At 44.7% G+C, this 15,602-nt stretch overlaps 1 protein-coding gene and 3 non-coding genes across 4 annotated transcripts; all 4 read left to right on the forward strand.

The window, feature by feature from the left end:
* Nucleotides 1-5,747: 5,747 nt before the first annotated feature.
* On the forward strand, nucleotides 5,748-15,044 carry LOC125173306 (nucleolin). The gene is made up of 14 exons (XM_047872263.1): nucleotides 5,748-5,932; nucleotides 6,954-7,070; nucleotides 8,369-8,852; nucleotides 9,234-9,440; nucleotides 9,564-9,650; nucleotides 9,846-9,987; nucleotides 10,696-10,820; nucleotides 11,422-11,545; nucleotides 12,037-12,194; nucleotides 12,669-12,792; nucleotides 12,970-13,103; nucleotides 13,667-13,793; nucleotides 14,161-14,384; nucleotides 14,564-15,044. Exons 1-14 carry the CDS (start codon nucleotides 5,915-5,917, stop codon nucleotides 14,638-14,640), a joined length of 2,148 nt encoding a protein of 715 aa, XP_047728219.1. The 5' UTR covers nucleotides 5,748-5,914; the 3' UTR covers nucleotides 14,641-15,044.
* On the forward strand, nucleotides 9,695-9,763 carry LOC125174259 (small nucleolar RNA SNORD82). Its single transcript, XR_007155373.1, has one exon. It is a non-coding gene; the product is annotated as a small nucleolar RNA SNORD82 (small nucleolar RNA).
* Nucleotides 13,223-13,303, forward strand: LOC125174267 (small nucleolar RNA SNORD20). The gene has a single exon (XR_007155381.1). It is a non-coding gene; the product is annotated as a small nucleolar RNA SNORD20 (small nucleolar RNA).
* On the forward strand, nucleotides 13,846-13,980 carry LOC125174247 (small nucleolar RNA SNORA75). Its single transcript, XR_007155362.1, has one exon. It is a non-coding gene; the product is annotated as a small nucleolar RNA SNORA75 (small nucleolar RNA).
* Nucleotides 15,045-15,602: the final 558 nt, after the last annotated feature.

The following is a 15,602-nucleotide window of genomic DNA, read 5'->3' on the forward strand; positions in this document are numbered from 1 at the left end:
AGTTACAGGTTAGGGATAGATGGAGAGGTTAGGGAGCATTGGGATTCCAGAAGCAAGAGAATAAAACTGGAGTTAGCCTTACTTAAGTTTCTGGGTATTTGGGTAGCTAAGGTTTCCTTTCCAGAATTTCAGATTTAGAATCCCCAAGGACATGGATCTGAGCTGCCTTTGCTTTACTTTTAATAATTAGCCATATTGGGGTGCCTGGGTGACTCAGTCGGTTAAGCGTCCGACTTAGGCTCAGGTCACCATTTCGTGGTTTGTGAGTTCGAGCCCCACATCGGGCTCTGTGCTAATAGCTCAGAACCTGGAGCCTGCTTCAGATTCTGTGACTTCCTCTCTGCCGCACCCCCGCTCATGCTCGCACGTGCTCTCTCGCTCTCAAAAATAAATAAACATTAAAAACATACTTAGCCGTATCCTTGGAAAAGGGAAAAATAATCCCTGCCTTCGTTTAATAGATGAAAAACACAGAGGCAGAAGATCAGAGTGAAGAGGCAATATTTCATATTTCATATCTGCCACCAGGTTCAGGTTGCAGGTTCCGACTACAGTTTCCCCTCATCCAAGGTCCAGTGTATTTGGGCCTTGCTAGGGAGGTCCACCCTGAAGGGCATCATCCTGTGTTCGAAGCAATGGTCTGCTCTGCCTCGTGCTGGCTATAAGCAATTTATTTCACGTGGCGTTTACTCACCTTTTATTTTTAAATTTATTTTCAGATGCTCTGTGTTTCTTTTTAATTTCAGTGTTGACATTTAAAATTGTAAGATATTTAAAGTGTATGCATTGTGGTGATTCCATGTACATAGACGTCGTGAAAGGATTCCCCCAATGGGTTAATTGATGACATGCGTCATCTCACATACTTGTCTTTCCTGTTTTGGTGAGACCATGAAAGTTCTGTTCTTAGCAAATTTCAGTTATACAATACAATATTATCAATACAGTATTACCAACTATAGTCACTATGTTTTACATTAGATCCTCAGACCTTCATCTTCTAGCTGAAAGCATACACCCCTTTACCAACCTCTCCCTATTTCCTCAAACCCCCACCCCCTGGCAACCACTTTTCTACTCTGTTTCTAGGAGGGTTTTTTTGTTTTTGTTTTTGTTTGTTTGTTTTTTGTAGATTCCACATACAAATGATAACATGCATTATTTGTTTTTGTCTGGTTTACTTTACTTAGCATAATGACCTCAGGGTCCATCCATGTTGTCCTAAATGGCAGGATTTCCTTGTTTCCTATGGCTGAATAATATTATTCCATTGTATATAAATATATAGGTATGTATATATATGTATATGTATGTATACATATATGTGTGTATGTATGTATGTATATACATATATATATGTATATGTATGTATGTATATACATACATATACATATATATATATATATCGCATCTTCTTTATCCATTCATCCATTGACAGACACTTAGGTTGTTTCCGTATCTTGGCTATTGTGAATAATGCTGCAATGAACATGGGTGTGCAGACATTTCTTTGAGATCCTGTTTTCATTTCCTTTGGAAATATACCCAGAAATGGGATTGCTAGATCATATGATAGTTCTATTTTTTTTTAATGTTTATTTATTTATTTATTTATTTTGAGAGGGGGCGTGGAGACAGAATCCCAGGCAGGCTCCACACTGTCAGCGTAGAGCCCACGCAGGGCTCACAAACTGTGAGATCACAACCTGAGTGAAAATCAAGAGTCGGACGTTTAACTGAGCCACCTGGGCACCCCAGTAGTTCTACTTTTTAATTTTTTGAGAAGCCTCTATATTGTTTTCCATAGTGGCTGCGCCAATTTACATTCCCTTGCATATCTTTTGTTTTTAAAGATTTTATTTTTGGGGCACCTGGGTGGCTCCTTTTCTGCTACTACTCTCTGCTCTATAAACTCCCATCCCACCCCCTCCCTCTCCTTTAGAAGACAACAGACACGAGCTACCATGATTCTCACATCCACACTCCATTCATTGAGTGGATATTTACCAAGCACCTTTTTTTTAAGAAAATTTATTTTTGTTAGCATTTGTTTGTTTTTGAGAAAGAGAGAGACAGAGTGCGTGCAGGGGAGGGACAGAGAGAAAGAGAGACACAGAATCGGAAGCAGGCTCCAGGCTCTGAGCTGTCAGCACAGAGCCCGACAGGGGGCCCAAACTCACAAACTGCAAGATTATGACCTGAGCCGGAAGGTGGATGCTTAACCGACTGAGCCACCCAGATGCCCTTTTACTAAGCATCTTTTATGCACCAGGCACTGTCTGGGCACTCAGGAGGCACTCACTGCACCAGACGGACAGTTAAGCCTTGCTGCCCCCGCCCCTCAGCCTACATTTTGGTTTACACTTACTGGGTAGCTACATAGGGGCTCTTACCTTTACTCTCAAACTGGTCTATATCAAGGGGTGACCAGCCCCTTTATTCAAGAATTCTTCCTCACCGAATCTTGTCCTCTCATTTCCTTTCTGACCTATCATCTCTCCCTCTACCGGCTCTTCCCCACAGGCTGTACAGATACGTTCATTTCCCTCTTCCAGCAGCATCAGTAGAGGGAACACTTCTCTCCCCCGGGAGTGTTTCCTACACAGGCACCCTGCACTTAGCGCTGCCAGTTCTCTGTCCAGGGCGGTGTGGCTTCTCCCCCAGCACACTGAAACAAGTCTTGCCAAGATCTCCATCATTTCTCAGTCCCAAATCCAGCAGACTCCTTCAGACCTCACCTCATTTGACCCTTTTATGGCACTGGGCACTGTTCTTTCTTTCTTCTTGAAACCCGCTGATCCCTTGGCTTCTAAAACTCCCCTCTTAGCTCTGCTTCTGCCTCTGGGGCTTCTCCCACTCCGAGATGTCTCTCATCACCGGGCCTGGGCTGCCCAGCCTTCCCCTCTCCTTGTTCTAGCTGCTATTCCGGGCATGTTCCTCATACCACCTGTGTCTGTGGCTACGTGACCATTCCTGCAGAGCCAGCTGTCTGAAACAACAGGGATCCCTCATGCACGCAACATGTCCCACACTGAACTCATTAGCTTCCTCCAAAACCTATGGCCCTGTTTGTATCACTCCACTTACACACACACACACTCAACAGATAATGGGTAAATTATCCTCTCTTCCTCTATTTGGGTCACCAAATCTGTCCATAATAACAATAGCTAATATTAGTTGAGGGCTGAGGGCTTAGTATGTGCTCTCGAAAAGTACAAGCAGCATCTCACTTAATACACATTATGACCCAAGAGGCTGGTACTATTATTATCCCCATTTCATAGATAAAGCACCTGGGATGACAGAGTAGGGTCCCAGCTGCTCTACTTACTAGCTGTGTGACCCTGGACAAGTTAATTTACCTCTCTATGCCCTAGTTCTGTAAAACAGAGATACCTTTCTTGTAAAAGTAAATGAATCAACATGCAAAGAACTGGAATAGTGTTTGGAGCTCGGGGAACACTATATAAATACTAAGCATTACTATTTTTCTATCCCAGACTGATTCCAAAGCAAGGCACTTGAACACTAAACAACACTGAATCGTCCCATTACTTCTTTTACCCGAATCATTCACTCATTCACTTAGCAAATAATTTTCACCTCTACTGTGTCTGGCAATGCTTTAGGTGCCAGGAATACAGCAGACAACAAAGTCTATGTTCTCATGGCCAGGGAGGGAGCAAACAGACAATTAACGGCCAAGAAAAATGCCAGTAATAAGTACTTGCAGATGACTCAATTAGGGGGATGTGATAGGGAGTCCCCAAGTGATACCTTTCATTGGAGGGTCAAGGATGATCACCTCTTAAGAGGTGATATAAACTGAGATCTGAATGACAAGAAGCCAGCCACACCAATAGTTGTAGAATATTGTCACTTGATCATGCCCACCTCTCATCTCTCATCTCTCCAGGCTCTTCCTCTGAGTCCCCTAATCTTGCTCTGTGCCAAACTGCTTGAAAACACCAGAGTCTTCTTATTCCACCATGTCTGGGCCCATGCTGTTCTTTTTGTCCCCCATAACCCAGTAAGTGTCCCCTTGGTCCCCATCCCAGAGTTCAAAATATGAACTTCCTCAGGGGGTCTCCATAGGTCAGAAAAGCAGGGTGCTGACCCCAGAACTGGCCCCAACCTCCTCCCTAATCAGAGCCCCAGTGGCTAGCTGTGGGCTTCCTACACACTCAGTCCCAGGAGTATGCTAGTTAAGCATTGCAAAATAACTTGATTGCTCCCTAAGAATCCCCATGGGCCCTTGTTAAAATACAAAATCCTGGTCCCCAATTCAAACCTCTTTAATTAGGATCTCCAGAGGCAACTCTGGACATCAGTTCAATTGTGGAAATATCATCATAGCTGAAGGTATCCTGGTTTTGCAGAAACGTTTATTTATTTTTATTAAAAAAAATTTTTTTAGTGTTTATTTATTTGAGGGGGGGAAGGGCAGAGAGAGAGAGAGAGAGAGAGAGAGACGGAGAGACAGAATCTGAAGCAGGATCCAGGCTCGGAGGTGTCAGCACAGAACCCGATGCGGGGCTAGAACCCATGAACCGTGAGATCATGACCTGAGCCTGAGCAGAAGTTGGAAGCTTAACCGAATGAGCCACCCAGGCAACCCTGCAGAGACATTTAGATACCAGACGCCCAGGATATATCCTAGGCAGGCTCTATACTGAAGGAAGTGCTCTGGGTCAAGTTTGGCACCAACTAAATTTGCCCGCAGTGACCCATCAGAACTGGCAAAAGCACCACCCAAAGAACCTCCTGTGCCTCTGCCATTGAGGAAACCTTTCCTTGCCTCTTTTGACTAACTCCTGGACCATTTGGTGAGACTGACTTCTAAGTCACATTTTAATTTATGTTTTAGTCCCAAATAACAAAAAGGGGAACTTGTGAGTGGTCAAAGGGTTGGCCTGTGGTTGGCCTCACCAAGTTCCTCTCCCCACCCCAGTTATAATGCCCGGTGACCACCAGAAAGTTATCTCTCCGGTCTTGTTTCTCGTTGGGAGAAATACCCAGCTCATGAGGCTACTTGACACTAAATGTAATGTTTGTGCACTGTTCACAGACATAGGCGACTGTCTTTATTAACAGCTCTTAGGAGGCAGCTTCAGGCACGTGGCCTGGGAGAGAATCACCTGCAGACGGGGATTTTCTGGCTCGGGTTCATTGGCGGGCCAGGCTGAAGTGCGCCTCCTACGCGGGCGCTGTGAACCTGGCGGTCCCTTTATTTCGGGAGGTCTCGGGCTCATCAGCAGGGAAATGGGGACGAACTACTCTCTCCACGGCCGCCGGGCGGCTCAGCGTGGAGAGCGGGCTGCAGCCGCTCGTGGGGCCGCCCAAGATCTCCACGGACCCCTCCCCCGAGGAGACAGGACACCGACACGGTCAAGTACCTGAGACTACCCATATGCAGCCGCCCGTGTCTCGGGAACTAGCGGCGCCAAAAGCGTCAGTCCCACGGCGCAAGCGCCGCGAGCGCGGGCAGCGAAGAGGCTCTTCAGGAACCGCGCGCCTACCACCCAATCAGAGCCGGCCTTGCACAAAGCGAATCCCGCCCCCAGGGCGCCGCCACCGAATCCCCTCCCCCTCCCGTGCCCGCCTCGGCCCGCCCACTCCTGCCTGCGCCCCGCCTCGCGCCGTTCTTGGGTAGAGGCTCGCGATTGGTCCATAGGATGGACGCAACCTCTGGTTGGCCGAGACGGAGTCACGAGGACGCCGTCGTCGCCTTTCCAGAGGCGATTACTGGGCAGGCTCAGTCTTTCGCCTCAGTCTCGAGCTCTAGCTGGCAGCCAAGCATACGTGCTCCGGGATATTCTGTACCAGCGGCCGCCATCGCCGTCGCTTGGGTTCCTCTGGACTCGTCTGCGCCACTCGCCCGCCACACACTCCGCCGGCCTACGCCGCCATCATGGTGAAGCTCGCAAAAGTAAGAAGCCTGCTTGCGCAAGCATGGACGTCGAGGCCTGCTTTCTGAGGAGGGCCTGCGCGCCGTCCCGGGCGCGTTCGAGGGCGCCATGCTGCGGGAAATCTCGCGCGGTTAGCGGGGAGGTCTCGCGTTTTTTGGCTAATCGGTGGCGAGGTGAAGGGCTTCGGCAGGTTCCGCGGGTGGTTGTGGTGGGGAGGAAAGACTTCGAGACTGAGTGGGGAGGGGGCGCCGGGCCTTGGGGTGGAGGGATGATGCCAAACTCCTGCGACGGGCCGAAGCGGGGCCCCGCCTCCTGACGCACGTGCCCCAGCGCGCGGCCCGCCACGTGGGCCGCGCCGCGTGTGTCCCGGCGTCTGCGGAGGGGACCTGGCCGTGAGTTGGGGAGAGGCGGGACTGCTTTAAACGGAGGGCCTGCGGCCTACAGGATGTCGGCTCCGGCCGGACGGGCGGGTACGAGGTGGGCTCCAGGAGGATGCCCTGCCTCGTGCTTTTTATGCTGTGCTGCGCGCACATGGTGACCTGCGCGGTATCTTCACGTGGCTCCGCCGGGTCTGGAAGGGGCGGGGTTTCCACGGGAAAGAACTTCGGAAGAGCGAAGGTTGTAAGGGCGAGCGTGGTTTTTTGAAAACTTGTCTTAAAGACCCTCACCACCCCGAATTTGGATTCAGGCGAGAGTGTAGGTTGTGGTGCCAGAATTAACCAAAGGCTTTTTTAAGGTAGTTCCCCCCACGCGGTAAAGAGCTGTGGGTTGTTGGCCGTTAAAATGGGCCAGTTGTCTGTACTGTTAAAACCATTCGTGATGTTTGTAAATCACAGGGAAAATGGGGGAGCGGGGCTCAAGAGTCTTACCGCTTTAACGTTGACCTCAGTACTAGTTTACCTAGTAGTTCACGTGTCAGTATTTTTATCCAGCAGTCTGAAAAGCGGATTTAAAAAAAGGAGGTGGCTTACTACGCTTAAGAATGATGGGAAAATATGGTCTGAGATGTTGGAGGTGTGATGTGCTAATTGTTTGTTTTAGGCTGGTAAAAATCAAAGTGACCCCAAGAAAATGGCTCCTCCCCCTAAGGAGGTAGAAGAAGACAGTGAAGATGAGGAAATGTCAGAAGATGAAGATGATGATAGCAGTGGAGAAGAGGTAATTATATATAGCTTCATGCCGAGTTGTGTTAAACTACGAAATGGAGAGTTAAAACAGGTGGTATCAAATGTCTGAAAATACTGGCAAAAATAAGATTATATTCATTCATCCATGGTCTGCGGAGATTGTTTCCCAAGCTCTTCATTGGCATGTTGAGATACAGGGTAAGTATTTGAATGAATTTGACAGAAAAGATTTAGAGTCTCCTTTTCCTGTGCTCTACCTAGGGCTTGGTGCCATATGTTGTATTAAATCGTGACATTTTTCTAGTTTTAGTATGTTAGGCCAACACACTGGATGAATAAACAGCCTGGACTGTTAAGTGTCTAGTAAGTGGCATTGCTGAGCATTGTTTTCAGGTCTCGGTTAGCCTTACCAGATCCTTTCCTAGCCTCCCAGCAGGATTGATTATGAGCTGTGTGATACTAGTTAACTGTTAACGTCTTGGTGTGGGTTGAGGGTGGCCACCTCTCTGTGTTAACCTGGTAACATGCCTGGCTACTGTTTGCTCACTGTAAAGACCACTAATCCCTATATTTTTGCCTAGATTTGTTGAGGATTTGATAAAGGTTTTACTGTTAATTCATTACCTGATGAAACTAGCAGCAAAAAGTGGCTTTGAGTGTAAAATTAAGGTAGACGAATGGAAGTTTTTATCAAGCTTAAGATGCTCACTCTTTATTAATTTTGCAAGGGTTGACTGTCCAGTCTATTTGTTACTCATTTTATTTTCTAGTTCTAAGAATGAGCTTTTTATACCAGCACCCACTGTAAGAATCCTAAATGATTAAGTAGTACTTAACAAGTAGCGCTTTCTGCGTGCAAGACTCCTAATAGATATGCCAACTCATAATCTCTCTAACAGTATGAGAGGTTGATGTTATTATCCTTTACAGACGAGGAAAAAAAAGTTGAGGCTTAAAAGTTATTTTAAGCTTTTCCTAAGGCTGTTAAAGTGGCAGGTAGGATCCAAACTGACTGTTGTCAGAGTCCATATTAAGCTGTGCCACTTTAAATGCAGTTAGAATGTATGAAGTACAGGAATTCAGAGGTATTTTAACTGTTAAGAGCAGTTTCTTATGCTTCAGTATTGTATTTTATCTGAAGAAGAAGGCTGTGACTTCGGGCACATGGGAGGACCCAATGTCATGGCCCTGTAGTTTAACACACTAACATACATCTAATGCGTGTGGTCTTGAGCCAGAACCAGTGTGAGAATTTAGTACTTGCTCATGGGACCAAGGCACTCTTCGGGATTGGAAACAGATTTATGTTTGGTTTTATTTATTCTTCAGGTTATCATTCCTCAGAAAAAAGGCAAGAAGGCTGCCGCAACTCCAGCAAAGAAGGTGATGGTTTCCCCAACAAAAAAGGTTGCAGTCGCCACACCAGCCAAGAAAGCAGTTGTCACCCCTGGCAAAAAGGCAGCAGCCACACCAGCCAAAAAAACCGTTGCACCAGCCAAAGCAGTAGCAACACCTGGCAAGAAGGGAGCCACCCCGGGCAAGGCATTGGTAGCAACTCCTGGTAAGAAAGGAGCAGCCACCCCAGCCAAGGGAGCAAAGAATGGGAAGAATGCCAAGAAGGAAGACAGTGATGAGGAAGATGACGAGGACAGTGACGAGGAGGATGAGGAAGAGGAGGATGAAGAGGAGGATGAATTCGAGCCGGCAGTGATGAAAGCCGCCGCTGCTGCCCCTGCCTCAGATGATGAGGACGACGACGACGAGGAGGAAGATGATGAGGATGAGGAAGAGGATGAGGATGAGGATGACGATGGTAAGGAGTTCTTTTGTTTCCGGACTAGTTTTTAGAAGGTGCATTAGAGGTGAGGTTTTGGCAGTAATGCTACACATTCCAGGACGGTCTAGGAGTTAGATGAAAATCCTCCCAGGGATTTTCTGGGGTGTCTGTGGTACAGAAGTCTTAAGTCACCCAAAATGATTGCCTGCCCCTGAGAAAATGTTTAAAATGGCCTATTTTGTGAGTATTTTTCATAAGGTGGGATTTGCTTCCAACAGATCTGTTTACTCCTTTCTGTAACTGCTAAGCACGGTGGCGTTGATAGGATTGCATTTCTTTTCCTTTAGATTTTCCAAGAACTAAAGTTGGTTTGGGGAGAATTCTCTTGAGTTTTTGAGTAAGTTGCATCTCTTTCAGACTCTGAAGAAGAAGCTATGGAGACCACACCAGCCAAAGGAAAGAAAATCCCTGCAAAAGCCCTTCCTGTGAAGGCCAAGAGTGCAGCTGAAGATGAAGATGAGGAGGAGGATGATGAGGATGAAGATGAGGAGGATGATGAGGAAGAGGAGGATGATGATGAGGAAGAAGAGGAGGAGGAGGAGGAGGAAGAAGAAGAAGAAGAAGGTAATCAAGTTAGATTCTGAAGTACAGTGATAAAACTTACAGAGGTTACTTGGGGGAAAGAAAAGGCACTTCAATGTGTGTGACTACTCACTGGTAACAGAGTGTTGAAAATCTTGTGTACAGAGCCTGTTAAAGAAGCACCTGGAAAGCGAAAGAAGGAAATGGCCAAACAGAAAGCGGCTCCTGAAGCCAAGAAACAGAAAGTAGAAGGTAACTTGCAGAATGGGGGGTAGGGGAAGGGTGTGGCACCTCATTGCACAAGTGATGAACAGCAGAGGGACTTAATACTGAAGCCTGATGTGATATTGTGATGTCTGATGTGCTCTGTGTAGAAATTTCACACTGGAAATTTAAGTTCATGCCATACTTTATAAATAGACTAATTTGAATTCCTGCTTTGTACAGGTACAGAACCAACTACATCATTCAATCTTTTTGTTGGAAACCTGAATTTCAGCAAATCTGCTCCTGAATTAAAAACAGGCATTAGTGATATTTTTGCTAAAAATGATCTTGCTGTTGTGGATGTCAGAATTGGTGTGTCTAGGTGAGTATGGAGGAATTCTGCACATTACTCCTGGATTTGCAAGTTCTCAAATATTAGACATTAATGAGTTAAGTTACTAGATTATCAAAACGTACAATCCCAAATTGAAGTTTCTAAAATCTCCCTTACATTTTGTTACAGCGTTAATTTTTAGTAAGTTACAAGATTTGAATCTTAGGTTTCTAGAAAGATCTGAAACTACTGGATTTGAAGAGATATAATGGTTCTAACTTCCATTTATTTTGAGAGAGAGCACAAGTGGGGAAGGGGCAGCAAGAGAGGGAGAGAGAGAATCCCAAGCAGGCTCCGAGCTGCCAGCACAGAGCCCAGTGTGGGGTTCGAGCACAGGAAGCTGTGAGATCATGGCCTGAGCCGAAACCAAGAGTCAGACGCTTAACCAACTGAGCCACCCAGGAGCCCCTAAACCAGGTTCTTTTGATTGCTGTTAGTATCAATTGTTAGGAGCAGTATGGCTAATACAGACCTCAAAGGTGAACTTGCATCAGTTCCCTGATACCTTGCTCTATAGCAGCAGTTTAATAGAGCCTTGACTTCTGTTAAGACCATAGGTTTTTCTTTGCTTAATTCTTGTTTGCATCATCACATCGTCACATTTTGCTTGCCCGGAAGGGATTGTGTAGTCATGTTTTCATGGGGGTTTTTTCCCCCCATTCGTAATTTTGCATTTTTCATCTTACTGTCTTAAAGGAAGTTTGGCTATGTGGATTTTGAATCTGCTGAAGATCTGGAAAAAGCTCTGGAACTCACTGGTTTAAAAGTCTTTGGCAATGAAATTAAACTAGAAAAACCAAAGGGAAAAGACAGTAAGAAAGGTATGTAAGACTGGGTAATTGTGATAACTGACCTCTAACTTCTTAATGGTTATATATCTAGTCGGGAGCTAGTTGGCCAGGGTAAATAGTTTAACTTTTATTGGTTTCCTTATAATGTGAGGGTTTAAATGAGTTCAAGTGATAAATGTACTGCTTGCCGGTTTTCTAAATTCCCGAGCAAGAATACACTTCTTTAAAAAAGAATTGGTTAATAGAGGTCTTTCCTCGATAGAACTAGATTAGATCCTAACTACTCTTTTTGTGTTCTTTATCTTTTCTCTCTTTGTCATGTTTCAAAATGTATGTTCGTAATCTTAATTCAAAAAGTATTTAGCACCTGTTTTAGTTTGAGCACTGCTGTGAGTATCCAACACGCAATTTGATTTCACTGGTGACAGCAGCTTGTGTTTTTGCCATTTGCTGCATCTCTATACTTCCGTGCCGTGTATAAGTGGGTGTACGTATATGTACATGCCTTGTATATTGTAGGATCTCAAATTATTTGTTGAACAGAACTTTTCCATTAGTTCTTCGGGGAGGGGAGAGTATGTCTTTCAAGCAATACACTTCATTTGTTTGGTTTTTTTTTTTTTTAACCTAGATCGAGACGCAAGAACACTTTTGGCTAAAAATCTGCCTTACAAAGTTACTCAGGATGAATTAAAAGAAGTATTTGAAGATGCTGTGGAAATCAGATTGGTCAGCAAGGATGGAAAGAGTAAAGGGTATGTTTTGTGTGTAAGGAATGTCGACTTCCATTAAAATTAATGTACTTCTGATTTTATAAAAGAAATTTTGATCTCACTTTCCTGGGTGTGTGATTGGTGCAAACTAGTCTTTAACCAGTGCCTTAACTTCCTACCTGGGCAGTGGGAAAACATACTTTAGGGTCATTGTAAAAGACTCCAAATATATACAAAGTATTGTGAAATGTACCTAGCTCTGTAAGTAATAGCAGTTGTGCAGTGAGATGGGGTTACCATGAACAAGTTTTCTAGGTGTGCTTGGCAACCTGTAGTGGAAGGAAAATTTTAATGGACAAGTGAAACATGGCAGGAAACCAGAACGAACATTTCAGTTCTTTAAGAACATTTTTACTGTACTCATTTGAAACAAGGTTCTGTTGGTGAGATTAGAACATTTGTGTTAACATGGTTTTTTTTTTTTAATCCGTGTTTTTTAAAGTTCTTAATGTCTTTTTTTTCTACTGTTGCAGGATTGCTTATATTGAATTTAAGACAGAAGCTGATGCAGAAAAAACCTTGGAAGAAAAGCAGGGAACAGAGATAGATGGGCGATCTATTTCCCTGTACTATACTGGAGAGAAGGGTCAAAATCAAGACTATAGAGGTGGAAAGAATAGCACTTGGAGTGGTAAGAATTTACAGAATTCCAGGATTGATGGAGGGACATCTTTGCATTTTTACTTTTTTTTTTTTTTTTAAGTTCACTAGTAAATCAGATGTAGCTCTAGATCGGTCAAGTTCTGTACCTCTATGGTAGTAATTCAGTGTCTTGAGTGAGGTGTATGAAGTCGTTTTGCATTGGAACATAGACAGATCTCCCTGTGTGTTTGACCCTTTAAAGGACTTCGATGATATGCGCCTTTAAATTAGAATATTTGTTCTAGGAACATATAAACAAATAGCTTTTACATATTTAGGTAATGGGAATATAATAGTGCATGGTAAGTACTCAGTATGAGTAACAAGTGGAAGTCCACCTGCATGTCCATTGACATGTTAATTCTTCCCAGTCGTAGAAGTTCTCGAATAAGGTATAGCTGTGACTGAACTTAGGAACCATTGTTTCAGAGTCTTCATTTGGCTTTTTTTTTTTTCTTTGTAGGTGAATCAAAAACTCTGGTTTTAAGCAATCTCTCCTACAATGCAACAGAAGAAACTCTTCAAGAAGTATTTGAGAAGGCGACTTTTATTAAAGTGCCCCAGAACCAAAATGGCAAATCTAAAGGGTAAAATAATTAGTATGGTTAGGATATTAATTATGGGCTTTAAGAGGCTGAATCATTTTAGCTCACAAATTGGGTATAAAGAGCATCATTTAAGTATCTCTTTGGTGGCATTAGATGTCTGCAGCCCAGCAACTATGTGCTTGGTAACTAACTCTAAGTATTGATGATTATTCTCAGGTATGCATTTATAGAATTTGCTTCATTTGAAGATGCTAAAGAAGCTTTAAATTCCTGTAATAAAAGGGAAATTGAGGGCAGAGCAATCAGGCTGGAGTTGCAAGGACCCAGGGGATCACCTAATGCAAGAAGCCGTAAGTTACGTTTAACATGGTGTTATGTTGAGGGTCGGCACTCCTCGGTGCTATGCTGCATCATTGTCCAGTTTAGAGGTGAACGTTTGTGTTTCCTGTTGCTGCTGAGTGAAGGATACTGGATATGATGATTGATTATCTGAGAACATAACTGATGAAATCCCAAGAAAATTCCTCTAGATAGTCAAGTTCTGATCCAGTGAGGTCTTCCAGCAGCACATTCGCCCACAGTTACTGCCCTATGTGGTGATTGTAACAGCTGCCAGCTTGTTTAGGGATTGCTGTCTTTGCATTGCTTTTCCTTCTTTCCATAAAGGATCTGAGACAGGACCTCAGCCGCTCTGGTGATATAAACTTGAGGTGATTGATCTATGCCTTTTGCTTTAATTGAGCACTAGTTTGCTAAGTTGCTTTTATGTGCCTTTTTTCCAGAGATTTTTAAGTGAAAGGCTAGCTTCTGCTAAGCCGAGCATTCTCGGCCAGTAGTCCCATACTGGACGTTATTAAAAGCTACCATCTGGTTATTGTGGCTTTAGGTAAAATGTGCAATTTTTCTTCCGTAGAGCCGTCCAAAACTTTGTTTGTCAAAGGTCTGTCTGAGGATACCACAGAAGAAACATTAAAGGAATCATTCGACGGCTCTGTTCGGGCAAGGATAGTCACTGACCGGGAGACTGGGTCCTCCAAAGGGTAAGATGAAAGGAAATACTTGTCCACGCAGCGGAGACCTCCTTTCTAGTATACCTTCTCACTGAGCTCCTTTCTGTCGATCGGTGGCAGTTTATGGATTCGCACGAGAAGAAGAGACAATTCACAGTTAGCGTTATTTTGCCCTCTGTCTTCACAGAGGTATATTCTGCTGATCTGTGAGACATTTCTGGGGGTCGATAAAATGAGTTTCAGCCTTCCACAGGAAGTCTTTCACTCTGTCACTTGGGTCTTTCCTCCACTGAGCAAATCTACTTCCTGTGGAATCAGTGTCCCAACATGTGAGGTTAATCTTGGCACTTGAGGTATGTGTTCTTTCTATAACGAGTAATCTCATTTGGCATTTCAGGTTTGGTTTTGTAGACTTCAACAGTGAGGAAGATGCCAAAGCTGCCAAGGAGGCCATGGAAGATGGTGAAATTGATGGAAACAAAGTTACTTTGGACTGGGCCAAACCGAAGGGTGAAGGTGGCTTTGGAGGTCGCGGTGGAGGCAGAGGTGGCTTTGGAGGCCGAGGTGGTGGCAGAGGAGGCCGAGGTGGATTTGGTGGCAGAGGCCGGGGAGGCTTTGGAGGTAAGGAGGCTGGGGCTTCCTCTGTGTGTGCACTGGACACTGGCACGTGTCCTTCACAATGTGTCCAGAGCCCAGGGCAGGGTTCCTGCATCAACCTCCAGGTTGTCACTGATCACTGTGGGGAGGGGAGGGCTCCTGGCTGCTTTGTACTCATTCTTCAATGTCTTGGCTTCCTATAGGGCGAGGAGGCTTCCGAGGAGGCAGAGGAGGAGGGGGAGACCACAAGCCACAAGGAAAGAAGACGAAGTTTGAATAGTTTCTTCCATCCCTCTGTCTTTACCCTCTTCTGTTTGAAAGAAAAGGACTCTGGGGTTTTTACTCTGTTACCTGATCAATGACAGAGCCTTCTGAGGACATTCCGAGACAGTATACAGTCCTGTGGTCTACTTGGAAGTTCGTATAGATAACATTTCAAGGGAGATACCCTGTTGGTTTTGACTGGATATTCATATAAACTTTTTAAAGAGATGAGTGATAGAGCTAATCCTTATCTGTAAGTTTTGAATTTATATTGTTTCTTCCCATGTACAAAACCATTTTTTTCCTACGAATAGTTTTGTTTTTGTTTTTTTGCGTTGGGGGGGTGTAAAGGAAAGCAGAATGTTTTATCATGATTTTTGCTTCAGCAACTTTGGGACAAATTAAAAGTCCTAAACTCTGGTGCCAGACTTGTACTTCCTAGAGTGTCTCCTGGAATACCACTGCAGGTGGAGTGTGGCAGAGCCAGCTCTGTGGCTCCAGATCACCCCACCCCACCCCACCCCCTGCCATGGAAATGCTTGTTACATTGGGTTCAAGTATCCTGGCTACAAGTTTTGGTGAGATGGTTGGTAAAGTGACTTGAAAGGCTTATTGGAAATCTGCTGTGGCTTATCCTGTTTGTTGCAGGCCTGAGGATCAGGTGTTCTGAAGAAGTACTCTGGAGAGGGGCTAGGAGCACATTGGTCAGGCCTCCTGAAACCTGCAGCTGAGAGCATGGATTCTGGAATTGACGATAATTCAATAGAATTTGTGCTAGATGAATGCACCAGTGGGGGCTTGGGGATTATGGTGAGCCTGGGGAAGAAAACCAAGTCCAGTAGGTGGACCCTTGTGTTTTGTAAATCTTCCAACAACCTCTGGTTCAACCAACCAAGTAAGGGCTCTGGTATTACACGATATTCAGTATTCACTAATTTACTCCTTATTCCCTCTAGCACTACTAGTAATCAAGGGCCC

The sequence above is a fragment of the Prionailurus viverrinus genome, chromosome C1, assembly GCF_022837055.1.
Source record: "Prionailurus viverrinus isolate Anna chromosome C1, UM_Priviv_1.0, whole genome shotgun sequence".
Taxonomy (NCBI): Eukaryota; Metazoa; Chordata; class Mammalia; order Carnivora; family Felidae; genus Prionailurus; species Prionailurus viverrinus.